Source organism: Falco punctatus, assembly GCF_963210335.1.
Source record: "Falco punctatus genome assembly, chromosome: 9".
Taxonomy (NCBI): domain Eukaryota; kingdom Metazoa; phylum Chordata; class Aves; order Falconiformes; family Falconidae; genus Falco; species Falco punctatus.
Genome location: NC_137589.1, coordinates 16,718,985 through 16,742,738, shown reverse-complemented (window position 1 = coordinate 16,742,738; position 23,754 = coordinate 16,718,985). Strand labels below are relative to the sequence as shown.

General features: G+C 46.9%; 2 protein-coding genes across 2 annotated transcripts in view; one reads left to right on the top strand and one right to left on the bottom strand.

The window, feature by feature from the left end:
• Nucleotides 1–927: 927 nt before the first annotated feature.
• ADO (2-aminoethanethiol dioxygenase) lies at nucleotides 928–4,127 on the bottom strand. Its single transcript, XM_080402775.1, has one exon. The coding sequence runs from the start codon at nucleotides 3,994–3,996 to the stop codon at nucleotides 3,262–3,264; it is 735 nt and encodes a 244-aa protein (XP_080258901.1). The 5' UTR covers nucleotides 3,997–4,127; the 3' UTR covers nucleotides 928–3,261.
• A 477-nt stretch (nucleotides 4,128–4,604) lies between these two features.
• The window catches only part of RTKN2 (rhotekin 2), a 201,605-nt gene continuing 182,455 nt past the window's right edge, over nucleotides 4,605–23,754 (top strand). Inside the window, 1 exon segment of the mRNA XM_080402759.1 lies at nucleotides 4,605–23,730. Coding sequence (XP_080258885.1) covers nucleotides 23,714–23,730 — 17 coding nt within the window. The 5' untranslated portion in view covers nucleotides 4,605–23,713.

The following is a 23,754-nucleotide window of genomic DNA, read 5'->3' as shown; positions in this document are numbered from 1 at the left end:
CGAACGGGCACCAGCTCCTTGGGCAGCTGCGCTTTCCTTGGGAAAGGCGTTCAGCAGTAGTTGAAGCAATATGCCCGGTTTTGAGTTGGAGGTGAAGCAGGCTTCCAAAGCTGGGCATGGACCAGTCCTTGCAGGATGAAGCCACGCAACGACACCAGCTACAGAGCCGCCACGCTCACCACCCCACCGCCCCTTAGCAGCACAAGTATGCCTTCGCCTTCCCTGCTGCATCTCTTGGCAGGTTGCAGCTTCATCACCTGATGTCGTGTGCTCCTGGCCCCCAAAAGCAACCACAGCCTGCTGCCGGAGGGATGTCACGGGAGCGCAACCCCACAGGAGCCGGGGCCTCCTTGGTCGGCATCGGTGGGCTGCAGTACAGGCAGGTGGATGAGGTTCCAGTGCTCTCAGACTGCTGCGCTCCCAGAGGTACGGCCTCAGATAACTGCAGCTCCGCCGCAGCCAGAGCGTCGCGAGCAGAACTGGGATCTCAGCTAGCCAGGTGCACAATCCAAGGCTCCACTCGCACTCTCCAAACTACCGTCTGCAGCCATGCTACAAGATGAAAACCCCAGTCAAAAGCAAACTGTGATCAACAACACGGAAACTAAACAAGCTGAATTAAGGAAACTGCTGATGACTAGCATACAGCTACAAAAGAACCTTACATTGCGTACTGGTATCGGCAATCTTAAACCTGTGCCTTTGCCTTACAGTAACAGCCAGGTTTAAAAGTGGTGATACTGCATGTGCCTGGATTTGTCTACAGGCACCGGTGGAAGATTTGGGCGAGAACCGAGCGTTAAGCATCGCCTTGTGAAGAACGGCCACTCGCACCATTTGGACTGTTAGGCAAAAGAAACCTGCACTCTGTACCATACTTGGTTCCAGACTCTTGTACTTGTGAAGGAAGTAATGACTGGTCAGTGGTAAGATATCCTGTATTTATTCCATAACTCAGCAATAACAGTAATTTTGCTGTTGTGAAAACACAAAAACCAGACTGCAGAGAGAAGGAACGGCATTATGGACTTAAACCTTCTGCTTACAGATATCCAGAACGTATGAAGTAAGTTTCAATTACTGAGTGAGCAAGAAGTTACACAAAGAGGCTTTTCTTTAATGCATCTCAGGTTTTGCTATTTCCCCCAGCTTTAATACCTTGATGCTAACACCATTGAAAAAAAAAAAAAAAAGTTTTGCCGCGGTTGTTCACAGCACTCCGCAGCATAAGGGACCATGCTGTCCTCTATGGAAAGATGCATTAAAGTCCTATCCCATTAAACATCTCGACTAGGTTTTGCACATGGAGGAAAAAAAATTAAAAACCAAGCAGAAAGACCTAAGGGGAGGATAGAGCAGACGAGATAAAAATGTTCTCTGTTGCAGTTTGTTTTTCCAGTACAGCTGTTTGCATGCACCACGCTATCTTCTTCGCTATCTTCTTCGTGGACTTTTGTAAAAGGATGATGGTCTTCATTAGCATCGGAGAGGGTTAGAAACGGGCAGTAACACAGGGAGGCATTGCGTTATACTTAATGACTACATTCGATACAGAATTGTTGCACATTAACTAATGCTAAGCTGCAGGGGAATTCCAGGAAAAACAGGTAAGCCAGCTGCAGAAATACCAGACACTTTAAAGTGCTGTAAGAATAAATGGAAATCGCCTGAAATAATTTCCACCATTTTTTCCTTGCAAAAGAATTAATCCATGCATGCATAATGCTGACTGTATTTTACACTCATTCTTTTGCAGGAAAAACAAACAAACAAAAAAAAAAAGGCAATGCCGTATCAGAATAATTTAAAAATTCACACAATTCACACATACAAGCCACTGTACAGGAAAAACAAGTCTGCTTTTATAAATACACAAAGAAAAATTAAAGCCAGTTGCGGAATGATTTCTGGAGCAGGTCGGTACATCGCTTAGGAAGTTGGTCAGTCGTGTTTATTATTCAAATTCCCACGTTGTGACCAAGCAGGCCAAGGCTGCCCCGGTCTGGGTCTGGGGTACAAAGTGTGCGTTGGGATGAAGAGGCACGAGACCAGTTCCTGCAGTGCAGATGGAGTATTTCACCTATCGAAAGTTTCTCCCTTGTTAGAAAGACCGCATCCCCTGCCGTGGACAAACCACATCTCCAGACTGCTTCCATCATAACAAGGCAAAATTCATGGTGTCTCTTCTATGCTATGTTTATTTAAAAGCCTTATGAAAAAGTAGTCTTTATAAATAGTATAAAGAGGGAAACTGCAAGGCTTCGAAAGCCCAAAGTGTTCTCTTGTCCATATAAAAACACAGACCATACTTTAAAGAGAAGACATCGGGTCAAATCTTATCTGTACCTAGGGTTATGTGCGCTGCTGTATATATAGGATTTGCAAACGTCACGTTTCTAGAATAGCTTCCACGACTCAACAGTGGATAGTTGGTTTTTCTCTTAAGATGCCCACAGCTTCTGCTGCCCTCTGCCACTGCTGCATGAGAGGTTCCAAGCAGGTTAATGAGCAGCCGACTAGTCTCCTTCTCCTAGCTGAAGGAAATATGCATAGACGTACTCTGTAATTCTCAGTTGCAATAGCGAGATCTTAGAGGCAATGCTTTAAGGTACGGATAAAAAGTGATTCTGAACCTGACAGTGCCCCTTAGGAGGGGGAGCTCCCTTAACTCCAGCCGCGGGGATTGCTGGCATTTACTGGAGGCGCACGTCCTGGCTCAGGAGCTGTTCTGGGCCGGTTTTTTGCTAGCAGGGTTTTGCCCGCAGACTCTCGAGGATGGCTGTGGCAGACGGCGTGCCCAGCGGCTGCAGCCAGCCCAGCCCGCCGCCCAGGCTGGGGAGCCCACCCCGCCAAGCCACTTGCGGCGCCCCACGGCACCTTCGCCCTCCCGCCGGGGCCGACCCCCCGCACCGCACGCGGCCCCATTTACACAGGGTGCCGGAGTATTCCTCCTGAGCGCTGAGGCCAGCAGCAGCTTAACGGCGCTGCTCCTCCCCGCCAGCCCAAGGGGAATAAACGCGCCCTGGCACTTGACTCCCCCCGACTCGGCTCGCCCGGCAGGCCTCGGCGGGGAGGTGCCTGCAGCACTCCCGCGGAGCCCCGGCAGCGCCGGGCCCGGGCCGCCTGGCAGCGTGTGGCCGGGCCGGGGCATGAGGCGGGCCGGCGGCGCCGGGCAGGGTGCGGCGAGCGGCGGGCTCCCCCCCCGGGCGGCGCGGGCCGAGCGCCAACCGCCCCGGCGCCCGCCGGGCCCGGGCCGCCGCCTCAGAGGCAGACGCGGGGCCCGGGGTAGGGCTCGCCCCCGCACCAGAAGTCGGCGGCCTGCGGGGTCTCCGTCAGCCACACCTCCCGCGGCAGCGCCAGCGGCTCGGCGCCCGCCGGCGGCCCCTCCAGCAGGCGGTAGTAGTGGCAGTCCCGGCCGTGCTGGGGGTCGTAGGGCGGCGCCAGGATGTCGAGGAAGGCGGCGGGCCCGTCCACGGCGTCGATCTGGTGGAGGTTGTCGGTGTGCGGCGAGAGCAGGCACGGCGGGGAGGCCGGCGTGTAGTGCTGCCGGGAGCGGTACAGGGCGCGGTGGCAGGGCCCGGCGGCGGCGGGGGGCGGCGGGGCGGCGGCGGCGGCGGGCAGCGTGTCCATGCAGGCGATGCGCAGCGTGCCGTAGAGCACCTTCAGCATGCCGTTCATGCCCGGGTGGTCGTGCAGCGGGATGCAGGCGCCGCTCCGCAGCAGGAACACGCCCATGCTGAAGCTCTCCGTCTCGCAGATGTGCATGTAGCTGACCGGCGGCACCACGCCGGCCCACGGGAACCCCCCGCCCGCCGCCGCCGCGGCCGCCGACGGCCCCCGCGGCGCCAAGTGCAGGTCCTCGGCGCGCACCTCGTCCAGCAGCTGCTGCAGCCGGTGCAGGTTCTCCCCGAAGGCCGGCCCCGCCGGGCTGCGGAAGGTGATCCGCGCCTGCCGCGCCACCCGCTGGATCAGGGAAGCCATGTTGTCCCGGGGCATGGCGGCGCCCGACCCGGCCCCGCCGCCCCCGGCCGCGGCAGGCGGTCCCGTCGCCGCTTCCGCCTCCGCCCCCTGCCCCCGCCGCGCAGGCGCGCCCGCGCCGCCGTGCACCACGGGGCTCGTAGTCCTGCCCGCCGCCGCCGGGGTCCCGTGGGGGCGCGGAGCCGGGGGCGGCGGGAAGAGGAGGGGGAGGGGGGGGCTGCTGCTCCCAGCAGGGCCGGCGGAGGTGAGCGGCCGGCGGGGGCCGCGGTGTGCGGGGTCTGGCCGGCTGCCGGGGGGGCGCGGCGGCACCGCCTGCGGCCGCCATCTTAGCGCCGCGGGGGGCGAGGCGGGAGCGGGAGCGGGGCCGCTGCGGGCAGCGCCTTGCGGAGCCCGTAGCTGAGGGACGGCGGCGGGGGGGTGGCCGGCGGCGGGGCCCCGGGCGCGGGCAGGGGTCTCACCCGCCCGGAGCCCGCGCAGCGCCCTGCCTGCCCGGCCGGGGAGGGCACCGGGGCGTCCGGCGTCCGCACAGCTGCGGGAGGGCCGGGGGCCGGGGGAGCCCGCGCGGAGCCCGCTCCTCGGCCCGCAGTTTGGCGAGCACGGCAGCGCGGGTACTGCGGCACGGACGTGTCACAGACTGGATAACAGTTCGGTGTCGGACACTAATTGCTAAGCCACTTTGGCACGTTGATCACTTCCCAGCTTCCCGGCACCGCCTCTCCGGTTGGAACACCGGCCCGAGGTCTTGCTGCATGGCACGCGCTGTCCTTGACGTGTCTCCTTACAGCCGCTCTCGAGCGTGGTTGTATCTTGGTTCATTATCTGTAACCGCAGACGAACATCGAATGAGCACATGGAGTTCCAGACGCTGGTCCTCAGAGAATCCACGTGTGACAGAAAGCATGGATAATCTCTTGGCTCGGCTCCAGCCTGGTGGAGCCTGCACGTGGCTGTTCCAGGCTGATGTACAAAAGGGTACAGCATTTATTTTGCCAGGGCGTTACATGCGACGTTTTATTTCATTTATATATTTGTGGCAATGATCCTGTCACCTTCTTTCTATGACTGTGCATAGCAGACCATGCCTAGAAAATACTTGGGTTTGGAAATCGACCTGTTAGTGCTGGGATAAACAAAGTTAGGCAGTGGTCACACAAATATACGGACTCGTACCACCTTGAGTTCAGTTATTTAAGCAAGTGTTCAGCACCGACGTACTGTGGTAGGTCTAGGCCCACCTGGTTAGATTCTGAAAAACAGCTGAATGACAGTACTCAACCAAATAGGACTCCAGTGGCTGCAGCCCACAAGTTAAAAAACTTAGTTTAGAAACAAGGTAAACCAATGTGTTTTCTTGATGAAAGGCAAATACAGGTCTTAAGATGTGCATTAAACTTAAGTAAGATCTGTGTCGCTTTACAGTATTATTACATACATTATACGTGAATTAAAGACATAGATGTTGCAGACATGTGATGGCCCAGTAGAAGATTAAACACTGACAGTGTAAACAAAGATTGGTGACTTCAGTCTCTCTGCCCAAACCTATTTCCCTCCTATAAACAAGTGGTGCACAGAACGCGCATTTAGGTAATGGCATTGTTGCTTCCTCTTCGTAGAGGAGGATGTTCATTTGAGTTGCTCCTTTAGAGTTCCACCTGAAGCTGTAAAGCATTGCAATCTTCGTCCGTTTCATCTTCACACACTGATGTTCTAAGTAATTTCTCTCTCCAGTGCCAGTGTTGCAAGCACAAGGTGAAGATCAGGTGGCATTTCTGTACTTCGCAGGAACAGGGCTGCTTGGCAGGATGCTTAGAATGAGGGGGCAGATGTCTTGGGTTGAGCCCTGCTGTCTTTAATGGCCTGTGAGCCTTCCTGTATTGGAGTGAACTGCTGAGGACACCGACAGTCTCACCATTGCTGTATTGATTGGCAATTGGCATTTTGTCAGAAGCCAAGGGATTTGGAAGGGTCCGTGTTCAGTGTGCTCTTACTATTCAGTCCCCTAATGCAGGACAGTCTATTTATTTACAGATGTATGGACTGGAATTTTTGGCAGTTATCTTTATCAGTGATAATGATAAATTATCTCTCTATTGGCTTAAGCCATCCATTTGCGTCCTGCCTCAGCAATTATGTTTTATGCTTGCAAGTGATTGCTAGAATGCTCACTTTTGAACACACTGGTTCTCTTTCTGTGCAGCACAAAAATAAGCTGTTTTGTGGAAACAGAAATGTTGGGTATTGGTAGGACATTGTGGGCTTACAACGTGTGGTTGTAAGGAAGATTGGCATGGAAAACCAGGATCCTGAGTTCTGATCTTGACTTGCTGGGTGATATTAGGTGAGTTAATTGATCCTTTTAGTGCTTATCACTCAGTAAACCATGAATCACACCTCCTGTGTACAAGGGTGTTTATCAAGATTTTAAGAACATCTTTATGTGAACATTGCCAGTGCCACGTTATGTCGCTGATAAGGTTTATATTTTGCATAATGGATCACCTTGTGATCCTCAATGTTTTTAACTACTGTATTGATTTCCATTTCTAACAGATACAGGCAAAAATACGTCCTTGGCACTTAACATTCCAGTTTAATGCTGTATCACACCCACACCTTGCAGTGCAGTAATATTTAAAAAAAAAAAAACAACCCCTAAACCAACAAAACCTCGAAGGAAAAGCAAGGCTGCCCAGCCAACTGACAAATTGACACGTTTTTTTGTTCTGAAAGGATGGATTCTTAGCTGGCCTCTACCATCTTGAGTGCGCGTGAAGGCAAAAAAAATAATCATGGTGTAGTTGCTCGGCTGGGCTTTTAGACTGCTTTGTGGTGGTGATGCAATGACCAAAGTTCAGCCCGGTGGTTTTGTGATCCGACCAGTGTGAGGAAGGTCAGGTTCAGGTTATGGTTTTGGTCTCCTGCTGTGTTTGTTTTCTTCCCCACACACAGAAAGAGAATATGTTAAGTGTTACAGCTGTTTTCTCCTGCCCACCCTCCCCCTTCTTCTAGGCTCTTCTCCTTTCTACCTGAATTCTTCTGTGGGACTGACAGTTTTTCAGCTTTTCACTTCTTTGTTGCCATTAAGTATTACAATTCCCACAGAGTCTGTAAAATATCCCTTGCTCATTTTCACTTTCTTCTAGGAGTTGCTTCCCAGATCCTCTTAATTTGGTTTGAGAATTTGGAATTAGCTGTAACCATCAGGTAAAACGACAATCTTGAATAGACAGCCACCTGCTTAGAAGGTCGGTTGTTAGCTGTAATTAAATGTTGTGTTACGATGCTAGAATATTTTACAAGGTGTAGAACTTGGATAGCCAGCACAGAAACCATCCTGTTTTAGAATGTTGCCAACAACTGCAGATGCGTGTTTACATTGATGCAGATTCTTATTTTTTGTCCTAAGAACATCTTTTTTGCACTTTTCCTGCCACCAGTTCTGTAAGGGCATATAGATTTCTTTTTTTATATCGCTACTGCTACCACCAGTCAAGGAGATAGGTACGAATGCTAGCCAAATGCGATTCAGATGAGAACAAGACTAAAAAGAGAGGAGACAAACATGCCTGTAATATTTGCTGGCTCTCCAGTAATGGCTTACGTAAAAGAAAGCTGGTTATCAGTTATTCATCAGAGAATTTATGTGTCATTTGAAATACAGAGGAGTGCTAGATATAACTGTACTGAAATTAAAAGGCGAATTAGGTTCATACATATACACCAAACTTCAGGCAGATATATGTAACATCAAGACTCCCACCCACCTTTACCACTTCATTACTGACACGCATCCTGTATTCCATTAACCACATCATTCACCCTTCGCTTCACTCTTCATTTGTTGTAGCCTCTCCGTTAAATGCACTATTTCTATATGGAGAGCACACCATTAATGAGTTTTATTGGCAGTTTGCTACTGAACAGCCTAGAGCAGGAGCTGGAGTGACTCAGAGTAGGAAAGGCTGTGCAGTGTGCAACTCCCTGTGCATGAATTTGCAGAGATAATAAGCTTCATTCTGATCTTCTGAGTTTAGCTCCACTGGTTTCATGCTTTCCAGTGGTGCAAATCGGGTCTGTGCTTGATGACTCTGACACCGCCCAGGTTAGGCTGCGGTGAGGATGCTGTGGGTTAGTCACGACCTTATTCCTTCTGACCTCTCTGACTGTCTAGGACCGATCCTGGATGTGAGGAAGAAGGAGTTTACCAGTGTGGTTAGAAACTGCCCTCCCTTCGTGCGCTCCCTTCTCGACGTGTGGTTTGCAGGAGGGTACCTCTGGCCAGCGCTGCCTGCCTGCGTGCTGTCACCCTCGGCCACTGCAGCTGTGGAGCTGCGCGAGGCACTTGCCAGCTGTATGCAGCAGTGACAAAAAATGGAGAGAGTGAGCGGGAGAAATCCCCTGATGGTTGTAGAAAGAGTTATTACTTGAGTTTTCTAAGTTTTTCATCTATCTTTAGTGTTTTCCAACTATATAATCTGGGAAAAATATGACCTCTATGCCTAAAACTTAAAAAATATATTCAAGAATAGTGTTGAAGTGTCCATAATCCTGAGTCCTCAGATACAGGCAGGAAAGTAAAAAAAGATTTACTGAGATTTAGTTACTGAGATGAAAGAAACCCACAGCTCAATTTGCAAGTGTAATTCTGGTCCACAAAAAGCTGTGTATTGCCGCTCTTTCTTATTACTGGCATAACTTTCAACATAAAATATCAACAGGAATGCGTATGGATACTTTGTTATGAAGAATGTAATTAGAAATAAATGGGAATCATTGATTAAACTGGTTAATCTTACAATGTATGGAACACTGTCATTTGGACCATCACTTTTAGTCTTTTAAGTGCCAGCAGAAAAGGCACCGTTAAAGGTGTGGTATGTTTACTTGTGATTTCTTCTCTGCATATCTTTATTTCTGGCTATATTAAAATTATTTGATATTTTACATAAGTGCATTGAAAACCAGGAAAATGCATAGAAGTCATTTATCATTTTATTGATATAAATTCCTGTTAATTTAAATGCTGACACTACCTGTTGGGAAAGTTGAAACCTCTTTCCTGGGATAGCTGGTACGGAATGAAAGTCATGCTTGGCTGTAGTCCCGCTGCTTTGTTAGCATGAGGGGTTTGTCTGGTTACTGGTGAAGTGGAGGACCTGGGGCCGGTCCTGATGCCCAGCGGTGAGTGCGGGGTGCTGTGGTGGCACCACCGTTACGCCAGGGAGCGGCCACCTGGTGCTGGCTGCGCTTTTGGCCCTCCGCTGTTGTAGAAACTGCTTCCCTGTAGGTCCTTTGAATTCTGTCACTGCCTGCCAGACCCATGGGGCCCCTCCAGCCTCTGACATCAGTGCCAAACTCCACGTGTTTTTTTTTCTCTGTTACTTTTTCAGAGAATCCCGAGGGTCCCGTTTGGCCACTCGGTGGAAAACCGGAGGGTGGGAGAAAGCTTGCAAGGTCACCTCTGTTTGGAAGCAGCTCCCTTGGCCCCCAGCCCTCCCCTCAGCAGCTGGCTTTCAAACGGCACGGGAAGGCGGCCTTGATGCGGCCCAGGGGAAGGGCCCGCTCAGCGTATGAAGACTCAGTGTCCTCGTTGTGGGGCAGTGATGGGGAAGGCTGCTCCCTTGCAGGGAGAGCCTTGCGTTTCTCTCTGCGTGTCTGTTCTCCCATTGTCGCAGACTTCAGGGCCGTATTTACTTTTGCCTGCCTGGAGCTAGGTGTGGTGTATAAGCACTTTTGTACTAGGGTAGGGTGTGATTCTGCTCTGTTAGAGCCTGAGGGTTGCAAGTAGATAGTTTACTAATTCTGGGGTCCCAGAAGGCACGAGGTGTGGGTCTCCTACTGCTTGTGCTATGCTAAGTAGTGATCACGCACCAACTTTTAGGCAACCTGACTAGCAAGTTCTAAAATAACCCAGCTTATGTGGCTTAAAGAGTTAGTGCTGTGCAGCTGAGTCACTGTAACCTGCTGGGTGCTCACTCACAGCCTTCCCTCGCTGCCAGAACCACTTTAGCACAGACTACCCTTAAGCTAAGCCATTCCTTTTTGCAGTCACGAGTAAGGACTGCATATGGTCACACAGGTGATAAGCAGTAGTGCATGAAGCCATAGTAACCTGATTGCCTTTGGTTATATGTGTAAAATATCGTTTTAAGGATCTCTTTTCAACAAGAGAGAATTATTTCATTTTTTAACCATTCGGGATCAAATTTATCCCAGTGGGGATCTATACAGGGTTAATCAATAGTGCTAAATTTAAGAAGGAAAGAATAAGTATCTTTTAAGGAATAGTCAAGGAACATTCTTCTATTTTAAATAAATGATACATTTTTTTCATGGAAAGAGTGTTCAGCAAAAGAAGTAGTGCACAGTAAAATTTAGTGGGTATTTAGTGGGACAGAGAAATTTCTTTCGGTGTTTTCAGGTGCTTGTAGTGTTTAGGTTAATCCAGTAAAATCCTTCTTTGTCCTATAGGTAAAGGGTCTGTATTAAACTTGTGGCTTCCACAAGGAGGAGGAAAATTTTATGCAAGTGTTTGAACACGAGAGGTGGACTGAGGGAAGCAGAAGGAAAAGGCCAGGACCCACAGGACTCCTACAGCCACCCATGCGGCGGTATTGATCTCTCTTAAAGTTGTGGTTTTCAACCAGGATTTGACTTAATTCCAAGACAAAAGTATGAAAATACAAGAACATGAATTAGAAAATGTTGGCAATTGGTTAGTAGAGGAAAATGGTGAGGAAGAAGAAGGAAGGAAGGGATGTCAGTGTGAGTGAGATGTCAGTGTATGAGGTCAGAGAGGCAGCATGCAGAGGTGAGTTGGTATTTGAACGTGCAGGGAACGAGGCATGGAGGGGACGGTTTGGTTCCATGACATGCAGTTGCGGGATCAACAACCGTTAAAGGGCACATATAAAGGCATTTGGAAAATCAGTGCTATGTGTAGGCTAGGTTTTGAAGTGTGGGTTGAAATGATGATATAAAAAATTTCAGTTTCTTTAAAAAGGAAGGACGTAATTTTAATGGTATGTTTGAGGACACAGTGAAAAGTCACAAGCTGGGAAATAACAAATGCTTATCAAAGCTAGAAACGTGACCTTTGCTAGTTGTGCTCTAGTACTGCCCGCGTTTAGAGGACCACATGCTCTTTTTCAGTTAGAATAATATGCTTGTCAGTAGATGCCACTTCTGCACTATGCTACAGTGTTCATAGGTCTCTCTTCAGATGATTGAGGAAAAAACCCCAAAGTTATGAAGGTATAAAGGAAAATTAGCTCAGATATTTTACTTGCACATTTCACAGCATGGTTGCAAAAGTGTGGCAGATTTTTCTTGGAAAATTAGGATGCATTCCAGCAGAAATTGATGCAGACGCTCAGCTTTTTCCTGAAAAAGAGCTTTCACTGTTCCTCATAGCTAAGTATTTAGAGCTTGCAGGACAGGGCCTAAAAAGCCACGCATCCTTCTGTTTTTTTCTGTTGGGTGGGGTTTTTTTCCCCTCCAGGAAAACAAAACTCTCCATGTTTCCATGTTAAAATGACTGGAAATTGAACTTAGGGGGATCTAGCATGTGATTACTTTTTTTAGACAGGATTTTCTTCGTAGCTGAATAGGACTGAGTCTTTTTTTTCTCCCAAACCAGATGGTAAGTGATTCAGTACTTTTAGCAGTAGAAAAATGATTTGTTTTCTTTCCTCAGTAGTTGGTGTGAATGTACTTTTCTTTACCTATTTACATATTATGTAAACACACTTTACCAGCATTTATGTATATAGTTTATAGTCCTAATCCTGCAGGCAGCCCTGTATAGGCAAGGCTTTGCACACAGAAGGAGCTGACATTGCTTACAGAGAGCTGTTCGCATGGAACTCGTGGCAGGGTTGTGACTGTATTTTTATGTATGCAGTTACATTTATGACACTGTATGAGGATGCCAACAGAACCGTAAGTCCACAAAACAGCTGAGTAACTTTGGGTACTTTTTTCACCTAAGTCTCTGGGGATGCCTTTGATCTGTTCTGCTGTCTTCCTGTGGTAGGCTGTAGTCCTTTTGAGTTAAAGCTAAAAGCTTCATCCTTGTTGCAGTGTGTTGGGGTGAGTTCATCCTGGTGTACAGGGGGAGTGAGGGCCTCATTCGTGTGACCTTTTGGACTTGTACTGATGCTACTAGGGAGACTTCGGAAAGGTTTCCAGTAATGGTGAGAAATATTTGAGAGAATATTAAAAAAAAAATTCTTTCCCATGTGTACCTGATATCTCGATCTTACCTGCATCTATGTTTGTGTGTGTACGGTATTAAAACCAAATGCTACATGCACCACTGCTCCTTGTTTTGTGCTAAATAAAACATACATGTAAACCATGTATTTACACCGTGTCAGCATATGGGTATTTGAGGCAGAACGGAAGGATCTGTAGCTGATAGTGGACTGCATTGTAGGGAAACGGTATGTTACAGTGTCCAGCTACTGATTCCTTATACAAGAAGGTGCAGGCGAGCTTGCCCAAGTGCCCTTACAGTTGTCCCTGCCCAGCAGTTATAAGAACTGTTTTGTACATATGATGTGCTTTTACCCTAGTTTGTCTGAGAATTACAACGCTGAATGCATGGAGCCATACTGCAGCTTTACTAAGATGATAATACTCCACTTAAAAAATAATGGCCAGTTTCTGTGTTTACAAATGTGGCTGTACACAGTTGGAACGGGATTGTCTGATTCTGTTCTGGGTTTTCGCCTCATCTACGTACGCTTAGCTGAGTCGCTGCGGGTTCGCCCACAGAGGAGCTGGCCACTTGTCTTGTTTTCCAGGTTTACCAGAGAGTCGAAACCCAGATCTTGGCATCTCCCACTTGAAAAATGTGACAATCTTCTGCTCCCGTGAGTTCTAGTAGCGGAAAAAAACCCACATGAATTAATGTCAGAAATACTGTGCTGTGGCATGTCAAGTTTTTCCTCTCAATTAAATTGTTCAGTGGAAGGGTGGCAGAAGAGGGCCCTTGAAACGAGCACTTTTTTGACATGGATCAGTAGTCAAGCTGGGGTGATTCACGGTGCCTTGTATTTGTGGAATAAATGACTTTTCCCTTTATGCAAGGGGAATTGTTTCGGGTGAGTGTGCCTCTCAGGCTATGTGGCTGTTGATATGGTCACGCAAAGTGGCAGAATACTGTCGGCAGGACACAGAATCCTGCGGGATGCTGCTGCGTGGGGTAGCGTGTGAATCACGACCGGGGTCAGGCTGCCTGCTGGGAAGAGCGAGAGCTTGTTTGGCCAGTGAGCTCTGTGTGTTCCATACCGAGAGCCGTGCCTCTGGACATACCTCATCATGGTTGCAAACGCTCACATTTGGTAACTGGGAATTGCTTTTTTACATCACCAGAAACAAAAGCACAAAGCAATGGTTATGAACTGTAAACACTGGATCTGTACAAGAGCTGAACGGTGACTCCGAACCCAGCTCTTGCAGGCATGCAGGGACAGCAGGATTAAGATTTCTGTTATCTTAGACTGTTGCTGTGCATGCTCGTGCTCATTGGAATTGCCTCCTGACTGGCAGCAGAGTGCTTGCTTCCCAGTGCCGCAGCTCCTGGTGCCCCCTGGCACCATGCTGCCTGTCCCTCACCAGCCGGGTGTTGCACCGGGAATGATACCGTGCCTGAGAGTGTGACAGTGGCTGTGACACGTATAGCGAATGAAGGCGGTCCAGGAGAAGTTAAACCAGGTGATCTGTCAGTCAGAGAGAATAAGCAAAACGTGCCCTCAGTGCAGAGGGCTCTGAAGAAACAGGGTTGGAGACCAGTTACCTGTTACCTCCTGTGAGCTCCAGGGAGTAAATAGTGTGGAGAAAACTTGGCTCAAAGCTTTTAGGACTAAGGAATTGCCGGAAGCTCTAGGTTACTTAGGACATAAGCATGCATTTATAAGCACTGGAAGTACTGAAGAGAGTTTCTTCTGGTTTCAGTTAATAACAGGGCATGTTGTGTACGGTTTGTTTGCTTGGTTGGTTCATTTTATTGTGTGTAAATACACTGTAGAAACAATTTTGTCTTTGTTCAGTGTTACTCAGCTGGCGTGCTTCTTGTAAATCTAATGAATTAAGGGGAATAAGTAACCTGCTCTGGTCTGTCCATTTAAAGTAAAGGCCCGCGAGGGGTATGGTGGGACTGCAGAGGAGTGAGAAGGACGGTGAGCAGGGGAGGCAGTGTGTGCAGCAGAACAGAAAGCTCCAGGCCACGTGTGCTGCGGGCATGGCAGCACACTGGTGATGCAAGTTGCCTTGGTGAAAAAGGAGTTCTGCTCTTCCATGTGTGGTACGAAACTCAAGCTCCGCTGAGCTTGGTGGAAATGACGTGGTTTTGCACTAGGGCAAGTGAGAGCAGAATCTGGCCAACTGTTAATGGCTTTTTATATTTGGGCCTGAAATAAAGTGGCTGTGTATGCAAATAATTGTGCAAGTGTGACTCCTAAGCGACTTATAAAGGGAGAATTCAGTATTTAATTGTAGGAAATACAAACTGTTTGGCACCAATTTCCTGGTTTGGCTGAGCTGTACTTGACCTGTGACAGAGAGAGCAAAGGTGATTTCAAGCCCTGGGATCCAAGGGGCCAGTGTGTAACGTAACTCAAGGCAGAGTCAGCGCATAGGCTGATTTGTAACTATAGATGCTTATTCTGTGTACAAAACCAGTTGATTCATTCTTTTTTGTTTCCATTATCTCATCTCAATCTTTATGTGTGAATCTGAGCTATTTTACTTCAAGGGGGTGGCATATAACTAGAATTTAAAAAAAAGGATGTAAAAACAAGAAGTTTGTTGTTTTGATATAAAGATGTTCTGATGTAACCAAAATGATCAAACTGGTTAAATCTGTGTGCAGCATCTGAAAACTGTGAGAAGCCTAACAAGTTGAAAATAACCTTTCTTCTGTTCTGTGTCCTGCATTTCTTGCAATATTTTGACCCATGCCTTGGAACAAGGATAGTTTATCCCTTGGAATATAAAAGAGACTATTGGAAGCAATCACGTTGCTGTAGCTTAACACAATGTCACTCCTCAGCTGTGCTTCAGGAACCAGCTGAACTTCAGGAACTCTGCTCTCATGCCCTGTGGTGAAATGATACCTGTTGGGAGCTGTGGTAATCTCACCGCAGTTTATCAGCTGTCCTTATGCCTAGAAATGTGGCCGTCCCATTCAAACTCCTGAGAGCAGAGGACATTTTTCCTGAGGCCAAGATTTAAAAATGCTTTCACTTTTCAGAAAACCTTCAGAATTTGACAAAGTAAATGTTACTTTGCAAGCTTCCCCCCACCCCCCTTCTATGATGTAAAAGTATAGTGCAAGTGTGGATTGTGTGGAGAGACATCAGATTTTGTTGGGGCATAAGCATGAGCCTAGAGCTGATGGGGTAGGTTTGAAAATACTTTCTGGCAAAAGTAGCACTGGCTGAGCATCAGAAGCTCGCATCCAGTTGACATCACTGGAAGATGCACATGCAAAGTAAAGTATGATGTGGACTTTAAGCTTCTGTTCCTGTGGTATGTGAGGTTTTAAACTACACAGAAGAGTTGGACCATTCACTTTTCTGGGTAACTGATATAAACCAGGTATCTGTGATCTCTTCCAGTCTGCTGTCTCTGGGGCGCGCCTCCATGACTTTGACGGAGTCCCACATACACACAACAAGGATAGTGTGTCTGGCTGAAGGAAGGGGCGTTTCCATGTTCTGTTGCTGACTGAGTTCCCCTATGATCACGTCTGATGTACAGGAACACTGAAACCATATCAAGAATACGGTCTCTCTCATGCCCAGCCACACAGAGAAGTCATGCAATCAAGTTCCCTCTTGGTGTGTGCCTCCTCCCTTTGACTATCTGTCCTTTTAGATGCAGGGTGTCTGGGACAGGCGCTGTCGGTCAGCGTGCCAGAGCCTGCGGGCACTGCTGGAATAGAGGGAGCAGCTTTCCTTCCACTCTGCTGCTTGGGTGTGACTGAGGGCTGAGCTGGAAAGCTGCTGGGTGGCTGGCTTGCTTTTCTAGGTGAACCCAGCGAAGCAGGTGGATTGGCTGAGGAGTCCTGCATTGCTCTGGCTGGCACCAAGTGTGGCTGGATACCTCAGAATTCCCAGAGCTGCTCAGCTCTAAGCCCTGTCTATGCATCTACAGCACCAGGAACGTCTCCAGGGAACGGAGGTTACTAGATTGGAGGATGTGAGTTACATTAAAAGGCCAGTCCCTGGGGGTTTAGGAGTGATAGCAGAATAAATACTTATAACTTGCTTTCATGTTACATGGCATGGGACTTGTTCTTCCTTGCAGATGACCTCTCCAGTGCTGCTCTGTGATAGCTCCTAAAGCCTTGATTTGACACTAACCTCTGGTGTGCTGTGGGCCAGCAGGTCTGCACAGCAGCAGGCCCACCAGTCTTCCTACAGAGAGTTAAAGGATTTTTGGAGAAGCTGAGTGATTAAAAAACCTGCCACTCTCTTCTCTGGCAGTTCCCTGCATTCAAGTGTCCCTCCCTCATCTCTGGCATAGCTGGGCAGCAGGCTGGGGAGGCAAGAAGCACTGGTTTTATTGTCTTTCAGATGCTTGGGGCTGGTGATGTTAGGTGCTGTAAGTGTAGATTTTTTGAGAGGAGAGTTGTCGAGGAGGGAGAAGCATCACTATGAAGTGAACTGGAGGCGTAGTACTTTGACCTCTTGGCACACAGGGCAGGCTGAGGAGAAAGGAGTAAGATTAACCGAAAGAAAATCCTCTTAATCTGGGTGATGTCAGTTTGTCAGTTTGGTAGCTATGCAGCTGCAAGCCTGCTGCTGCCTGCTTTGCAAGGGGCAGACCATTGATTCCAAGGCATGCAGAGTGCAGCACACTTAGGGCTCTGTGGTGCTGACAAGCTGATACCGCCCAGAATAACTGCAGAGAGCATGGTCATGTCCAACACGAGGTACATTTTAAGAACTGAAAAAACCCTGTTACCCACTGTGTCACTCTTGAAGACAACATGTGGCGCACACACATGCTGAAACCTAAACCTCCCTTGCTTTCTGCTCCCCAGTAGCTTCATACACGTATTCAGCTTCTCCTTAGTGTGAGCCCCAAGGCGAGAATCAGTGCAGCACAGGGAAGTGCTTTGGGGTTCCCTGGGCCAGCTAGATGTGCAGCAGTCCTGTGCCTTTTGACCTGCAAAGCACTGGAGCACTTGGGTAACGTCGCTGGGCAGGGCAGAGGGGTGGAGCAGGCATACTGTGTATATGCAGTGTATATGCAGTGTATATGCAGTGTATATGCAGTGTATACTGTGTGTACACAGTGTATGGATCCCTGGCAAGGCTGAGAGCCCATTTTGGGGTGCGGAGGCAATATTGTGGGTCAAAGAATGTGGGACAGAGTTAGGTAAGAGGATGTGAGAGCACGCTTGGTATTTGGCTGCTAAGCAGGAGGCAAGAAAGGATTTTACTGTTTGTGGCTGGAAGGATGGATCAGGTTGAGAAGAATCTGGTTGGGCTGTGGTGTAATTGTACAATATACCCAGAATTTGCAATTTATCCCAGACTAGACTGGAAATGTTCTGGTATTTTTCCGTAGTGCTTACAAGCATCTGATAGTGACCATGCTGGGCACCTAACTCGCTGCCCAGAGCACTGACAATTTGTCCCCTCTTGTTTGTCTGCCCACACCTGCAGATTTAATACTTCTTTCTTTTTTGGAGAATACAGCCCTTTCCTGTCCTGTCCTGTCTCTTGTGCCATTCTCAGGGAGACGTGGTGCAATGATAGCACTTCCTAGTGAGGGGCTGGTGAATCACTTTGTTGGTGTTCATGAATCTCTTTCTGCTACCAGTTTCTGCACTGGTCTTAATATAATTTCCAAAAGCAAAAGTAATTTCAGGGCCTTTTCTTTTCGTTAAAGAGACAATACTGAAATTACCTCATTGCATACTGTACCCAAGCTCCCAGTGCGCTGCAGAAGAGCTCTTCCAAATCTATTTGTGTAGCTGAAGGTATTGCCACCTATCCAATTGATCCAAGTGCAGAGCTTGCTTGCAGCAGGGCAGGGAGAGGGAGCACATACGTTTGTCTCACAGGCTTTGATGGGTAGTCCAATAACTTAGCTTAAAGTTTAAAGCTGTGCTGTGGGTCTGATAACCTCTTGCACGGGAGCAGAAGTGCTCTGAGCTGTCATGGCTAGGTGTGCAAAGGCTCATCTGCTAGTAGAGATCCTCCAATATTTTATTGCCTGCCTAGGAAACGTAACTGGTTGTTCACCTCCATCAGCTTTGCACCTCAAGTGGTGTAATGAAGGCAGGAAGCAGGAGTAAGTAGGTCCTTCAGAATTTCCTTGTCCAAGGGAAGAACAGATGGCAGGCTGTGTGGTTGTATCAAGTCAATGTCAAAGGTCTTTAACATGCATCCTCTTATGCATTGGCACAGAGCTCTTTCTGTCCCCCCCTTTTCTGGGGAAAAAGGAGTTGCACATGGTGTGAATATGATCTTGTGAAGGTAAAGGCACTTGTGGTTTATTCTTGGCAAAGCCTGAGGCTGCTTTAAAGTCATCTTTATGACAGCACTAATATTCTGGCAACCACAGGGTCAGGGCATTGCGTGAGAAGCACAGAGGTACCTTTGCATGTTACCTTGTTCGATGGGCCAAGTGTCCCTCCGTCACAGAGATCCAACCCGTTTCTCCAACCAAGCACAGCACGAGGTCTGGCAAGCCCACCGCTGCCCTCAGAGGGTATTTCCCCATTGTTTTGTCTTGACTGTTACGCCTTTCCCTTTCCCTGCAATACATCGCTTGGTGCCGGCTGGTATTTGTAACATGTTCAGTAGAATTTTAAAATGAAACTTCTTTGGAGGAGGTCAGCGTGCCGTGTGGGACATGGCCTGTGTGTGGGCAGCATCTGACAGATTCCTGTCACTGTTACCCAACAGCCTTGTCAGAAATGACAGCACCTGCCTGTGGGCTGCACTAGCAAGGCGATACCAGCCAAAATGGGAAGCGTTAGCAGTGCTGTTTGCCCCAAGTGTTCGTAGTCCCTCCCCACTGTGAGAGGCACAATGTAATTGTCTGGATGGATAGTTACATGTGTTAGGATAGTGATACCAGATACCATTCAGTTCTGAGCAGTCGGAGCGTAATGATTATAACAGAAAAGCAGCACAGAAGGTTGCTTTAGAGTTTTTTAGTTATCAGTGACTTTTCTACACACAGGCAGGTAAGGAGGTAACCTATTGTAAAAGATGTCTCATTCCAGAATTAGTGCCAAAGATCAGATCTTCCTGATCCGTTGCTGGGAAGGGAAACTCTGTTCTCACGTTTACCGTGTGCCTACGTGCTGGGGATTTTTCTGTTTAATTTCTCTGTGATGGATGAAATCACTTGAAATCTGTTTTTTATATCACAAGGTTATTTGACTTTTTCTGCCTATGCTGCAGCCATTAGTGCATGTCACTTATGTTATTAGCACTCCATAGCAGTATGCTGGTTTGTGCCTAGTAGCGATTCTCAAAATAGCCATTGCTTCACCCTCTCTCTAAGTTTGTGTGTGTCCAAGCCACTGAATTTTCCATGTGGTCCACTGTCAGCCTCCCATTGTAAATTATCTGCCCTTGTAATCCACAGCCTAATTTTTCTTACTCAGTTCAGTGGAACTACTGACCATTGTGTTTAGCAAATCAGGCTGGCGTTTTGAATTTTGAATGAGAATTTCCTAGTTGCATGATTTGTACTTACTTTGTAAGTTTTGTAAGGCTGTTTGGTTCCCTGCTGCCCTGATCTCAAATCTGTGACCTTGGAAATCAGTGGATTTGAACGTAACTATTTTTTCATTTGCAGTCCCCAGAGGATTGTAATTACACTGTTGCCTTGTGACTGTGCTGAATTAAGAATCAGAGCCCAGCTGAAATTCCCAGACCAAAGGATATAATGGCTACTAGTAACCTTGGTGCATTTTTTATGCTTTTTTTCTAAACAATATTTTTTTGCGTTGCATATCGTCAGCATTTTTGGAGGGAAGAAAAATTATTTCTTAGGTACCTATCAAAATTTAAGAAAATGATGGGTCCTCTTCCCCCTTATGTGCACACCTTCTCCTTCCGTATGTTTTAGTGTTCCGATCATCTCTTTCCATTGTTACAGGAAAACATTTTATAGACAAGGGAAGGAAAAATCCAACAAGTTTACTCTGCCTGTAGGAGCTCTCAGTCTAAGTATGGCAAAATTAGCAAATATGAAATGTAGGCCAATAGTTAAGGACAAGAAGATAGTGAAGTTACAGATACTAAATAAAGACAGGATGAGATCGTTCAAAGAGGCAGGAGGAAGGACAGAGGATACTTGGCAAGAGAGACCTAATGGTATGGGTCAGCTTTACTACGATTGAATCTGAGTGTTATCCCAGATTATGGAGTTACAGCATCCAAAGCCCTCCCAGGGAGACAGATCTTAGCCCAGAGGGTAGCATGGGATAAGGCTAAAAGCATAGAGAAGAAAAGGAGACGCACGAACAAAAGGAATAAGAAGAGTGGAGGGAGTGAGAAAGTGAGCAGGGAGGAAGAAAAGCAAAGGGCTGGGAGCAGCCTGGGGTCAGACTGTGTAAACACAAACTGGGGTCTTGAGCAAAGTCAAAGGGAGTTCTCTCAAAAATAACAGTGCTGTCAAGCCCAACACAAGAAGTTGAATTTTACCTGCAAGTAGACTTACGGCAGTTCTGCTCTGTGTTAGGTCTGCATTTGGAATTTCAAGTTTTGTTTTGCTTCTGGAGTCCTCAGTCTTGCATAGTCCCATTATGACAGTGGTGGGCAATGCAGGTTTTAGCGAGAGTGAGTTCCTATCCTTGGGCAGCTGCACCGCTCATGTGCATTTTTAGCAAAGACTGTCCCCAGGGTGCAGGTTAGCTGGTGGAGCTAACAGCAGCCACTTTTTGGAAAGCAGCACCGAACTTGCCACAGGCGCAACTCAGCAGCATTTTCCTGAGCCAGGCACTGGGACTGTGCGTGGAAAGCTCTGTTTGATGAAATCTGGGGCAGCTGAAGGGCAGACAGGCTATTCTAGTGCTTGCCTGTCTGCTGGAAAAGGTGAAGGTGTACCTGTGCAATGTGGGGAAATACCGGTGTACGCCGAGACTTCCCTAAGAGCTCTGATTAGAAGATGCAAATGTGAAGCTTTAAAAAATTTAATTTATCAACAGAAGAAAAACTAGTAATGAGCTGAACAACTTTCACCTTTCTATCTTTCACCTTTCTAGATACTTTAGCATCTGAAGATTTAAAATTAATCTAGATGATGTTGGGGAAATCTAACAGCCTCATTAATTTGAGGCTGTTAAAGTCTTCTTGAACAATCTATGGTACTCTTTGGGAGGAGGAGTGTCTTCAAATTAGCTTAACCTTCACTTTATTATTGTTACTGGTTGAATTAATTGCTGTCTTTATCAGGGATCACAAACCCTCCACAAATCTGATTGTATTGACTTATATGTTTTCATTTCTTGAAAGGTGAAGATGTATGAAAAAATAAAGGAACTTTGGTGGCAGTTTGTTAGCGTAAGGAATCAAAACTGTATTTTCAGCCCATCTTAGTAATATACGTGAATCTATAGAACATATCTGAAATTTATATGTGTTTGCTCTTGTTCCACTTGTCTTCTCCTCACTCTTCCCAATCATTGTTTCAAAAATGTCAGAGGAACCACAACTGAGCATATCTCCTGTTCCCACCTGTGCTTTGGGATGCAAAATAATGATGTTAGCACACAGAGACCTTGACTTCCTCTTGGATGCATCTGAACGATTTTATTAGGGAGTCCGCTGTGCCTGTGATCAGTCTGAAAGCAGCTGATGGTGGGCATCACCACAGTATGGTACTGGGCTGCTGATGAATTTTGTGTCTTTCAGGAGACTTGAAAAACGAGATTCATCAGGCATCACTCTCTTAAACCACAGCCTCACCATGAGAACATTAGGGCAGCCACGACTGTGCAAAGTATCTTCACCAGCAATCTCTTGCTCTCTGACAAATCTTTTGTCCTTGAAGGTAACTGTGGGTGGTCTTCCTTTGTCTAATTTCTGTAAATTCAGTGTATCACTTTCTAGTTATGCAGCTGATACTCGTGTTTATATGAATGGCTATTTAAAAAAGGAAAGATTAGATGTTTGTTGTTTCATTTCAACATAAATCAAACTTTGTACTCACATAGCAATTCTAATTTAGCCCCAGGAATAGCTTTAGTATTGCTAAGTGTCTGGAGAGTATTGACTACAGAGACATGATTTTAAGCAGGCTATAATAGTTTCTACAGCTGTTAACAGTTCGCAGAAGAAAGGCAGTATTATTCATCGGTGTTTAAAATGTGCATGACTTGCATTGCACAGAAGTCAGATTGGGAGAATGTCAGAATTTTTTTTTCTGAAATTCTGCCAGGAAACTCTTCAATAACTGGAGAAATTCTTTTCACTGGTGAAATCAACATGCAGCACATTGTGTTATTATAATTGCTTATAGCTCACCATGAAAGTTGTCTTTGTATGCGTGGATGTACGGCTTGTACTGTTTTGTTTTTATTTATTCTGCATTCTTTATTATAATGTTCTTTCCTTTTTTCCAGACCAGAAAGATTGTTATTGAGCCTTCCACAAAGCTGAAATAATGCTGTGTGTTAAAAAAATGTTAACAATTTGAAGAAGTTATAAAAATTTATAAGTTGACTGAATACTTTGGAAATTTCTGCATATTTTAATATAAATAGGTAATGCAAATGTTTGTTCTTTGCATTTAGAGGTGGGTCTCTGTTTTCTAAAGGTCTTGTATATAAATTTGATTCTTACAATTACATGAGAACAAACCCAGTATTTTTTCAGATTGTATAATAGGAAAAATGTATTCGCAAAAGACACATAACATACATGGTTATTTCTGAATGTCATGTAGCCATGAGATTTAACATAAATAGTATCAGTTGTTTGAATGACTTCATTAAGTGCGTTAGGGGACTGCCTGTTGCAGACAGATGAGGTCCTTCCATTCAGTTCCATGGGTCCTGGGTTGGCCCACAAAGGAAAAGACTGCTGCAGCAAACTGAGAAATAAGAGGAGATGATTGCTCTATAGATAGCATGAAGTTCCAGATTGCACTGGTAGAACTTGCATAGAAATTCAGTCACACAAAATCAAAGAAATCGCAGAAGACGAAGGAGTTTTTAATTTCAGATGAATTTGGTGTTAGCGATGAGTTCAAGCTTTATTCATAACTGAAATTATAAAACAGAACAAGAGAGTCCAAAATAAAGAAAGGAAGAGTAGAAACAGGTAAAAGGGAAGAGGTAAGCGACAGAATACTGGCAGGGGAGCAAGGACCTAAATGATGACAGGCAGTTTTAGCAAAGAGTAGTCCAAAATGGTAACAGTTCAAATCCACTGGAGGTGCCGGTTGGGTGAATATCTGAAAAGACAGGTATCAGGCTGCTTTCTTGGGGGGGTGGAGGGGAGCAATGTGAGTTTTGGATGGTTATGCAGAGTGGAAAGGGCTTGTTATATTTCCCTGAAGGAGAATGAATGCTGATACTCCAAGACAACTTCTACACAAGCAAGTAAAGCAGCAACTAGGAGTGGACCTGGCGAGTTGCAGCTCTAGCAAGGCCCCCTGGACTGCACGCTGTGTGCAGCTGCTGTGCGTTGCCTGTGCTGCCGGGGCACCTCTTCCAGCTTAGTTTTGTCTGAGAGGGATCTGGTCTGCGATGCAAAGCAAAGCACGGTAAGTGGGGCATTTGAGGGGGCT

What these genes read in the sequence shown, in the direction of transcription:
- ADO (XM_080402775.1), bottom strand. Translation starts at nt 3,996, where the DNA reads ATGCCCCGGGACAACATGGCTTCCCTGATCCAGCGGGTGGCGCGGCAG.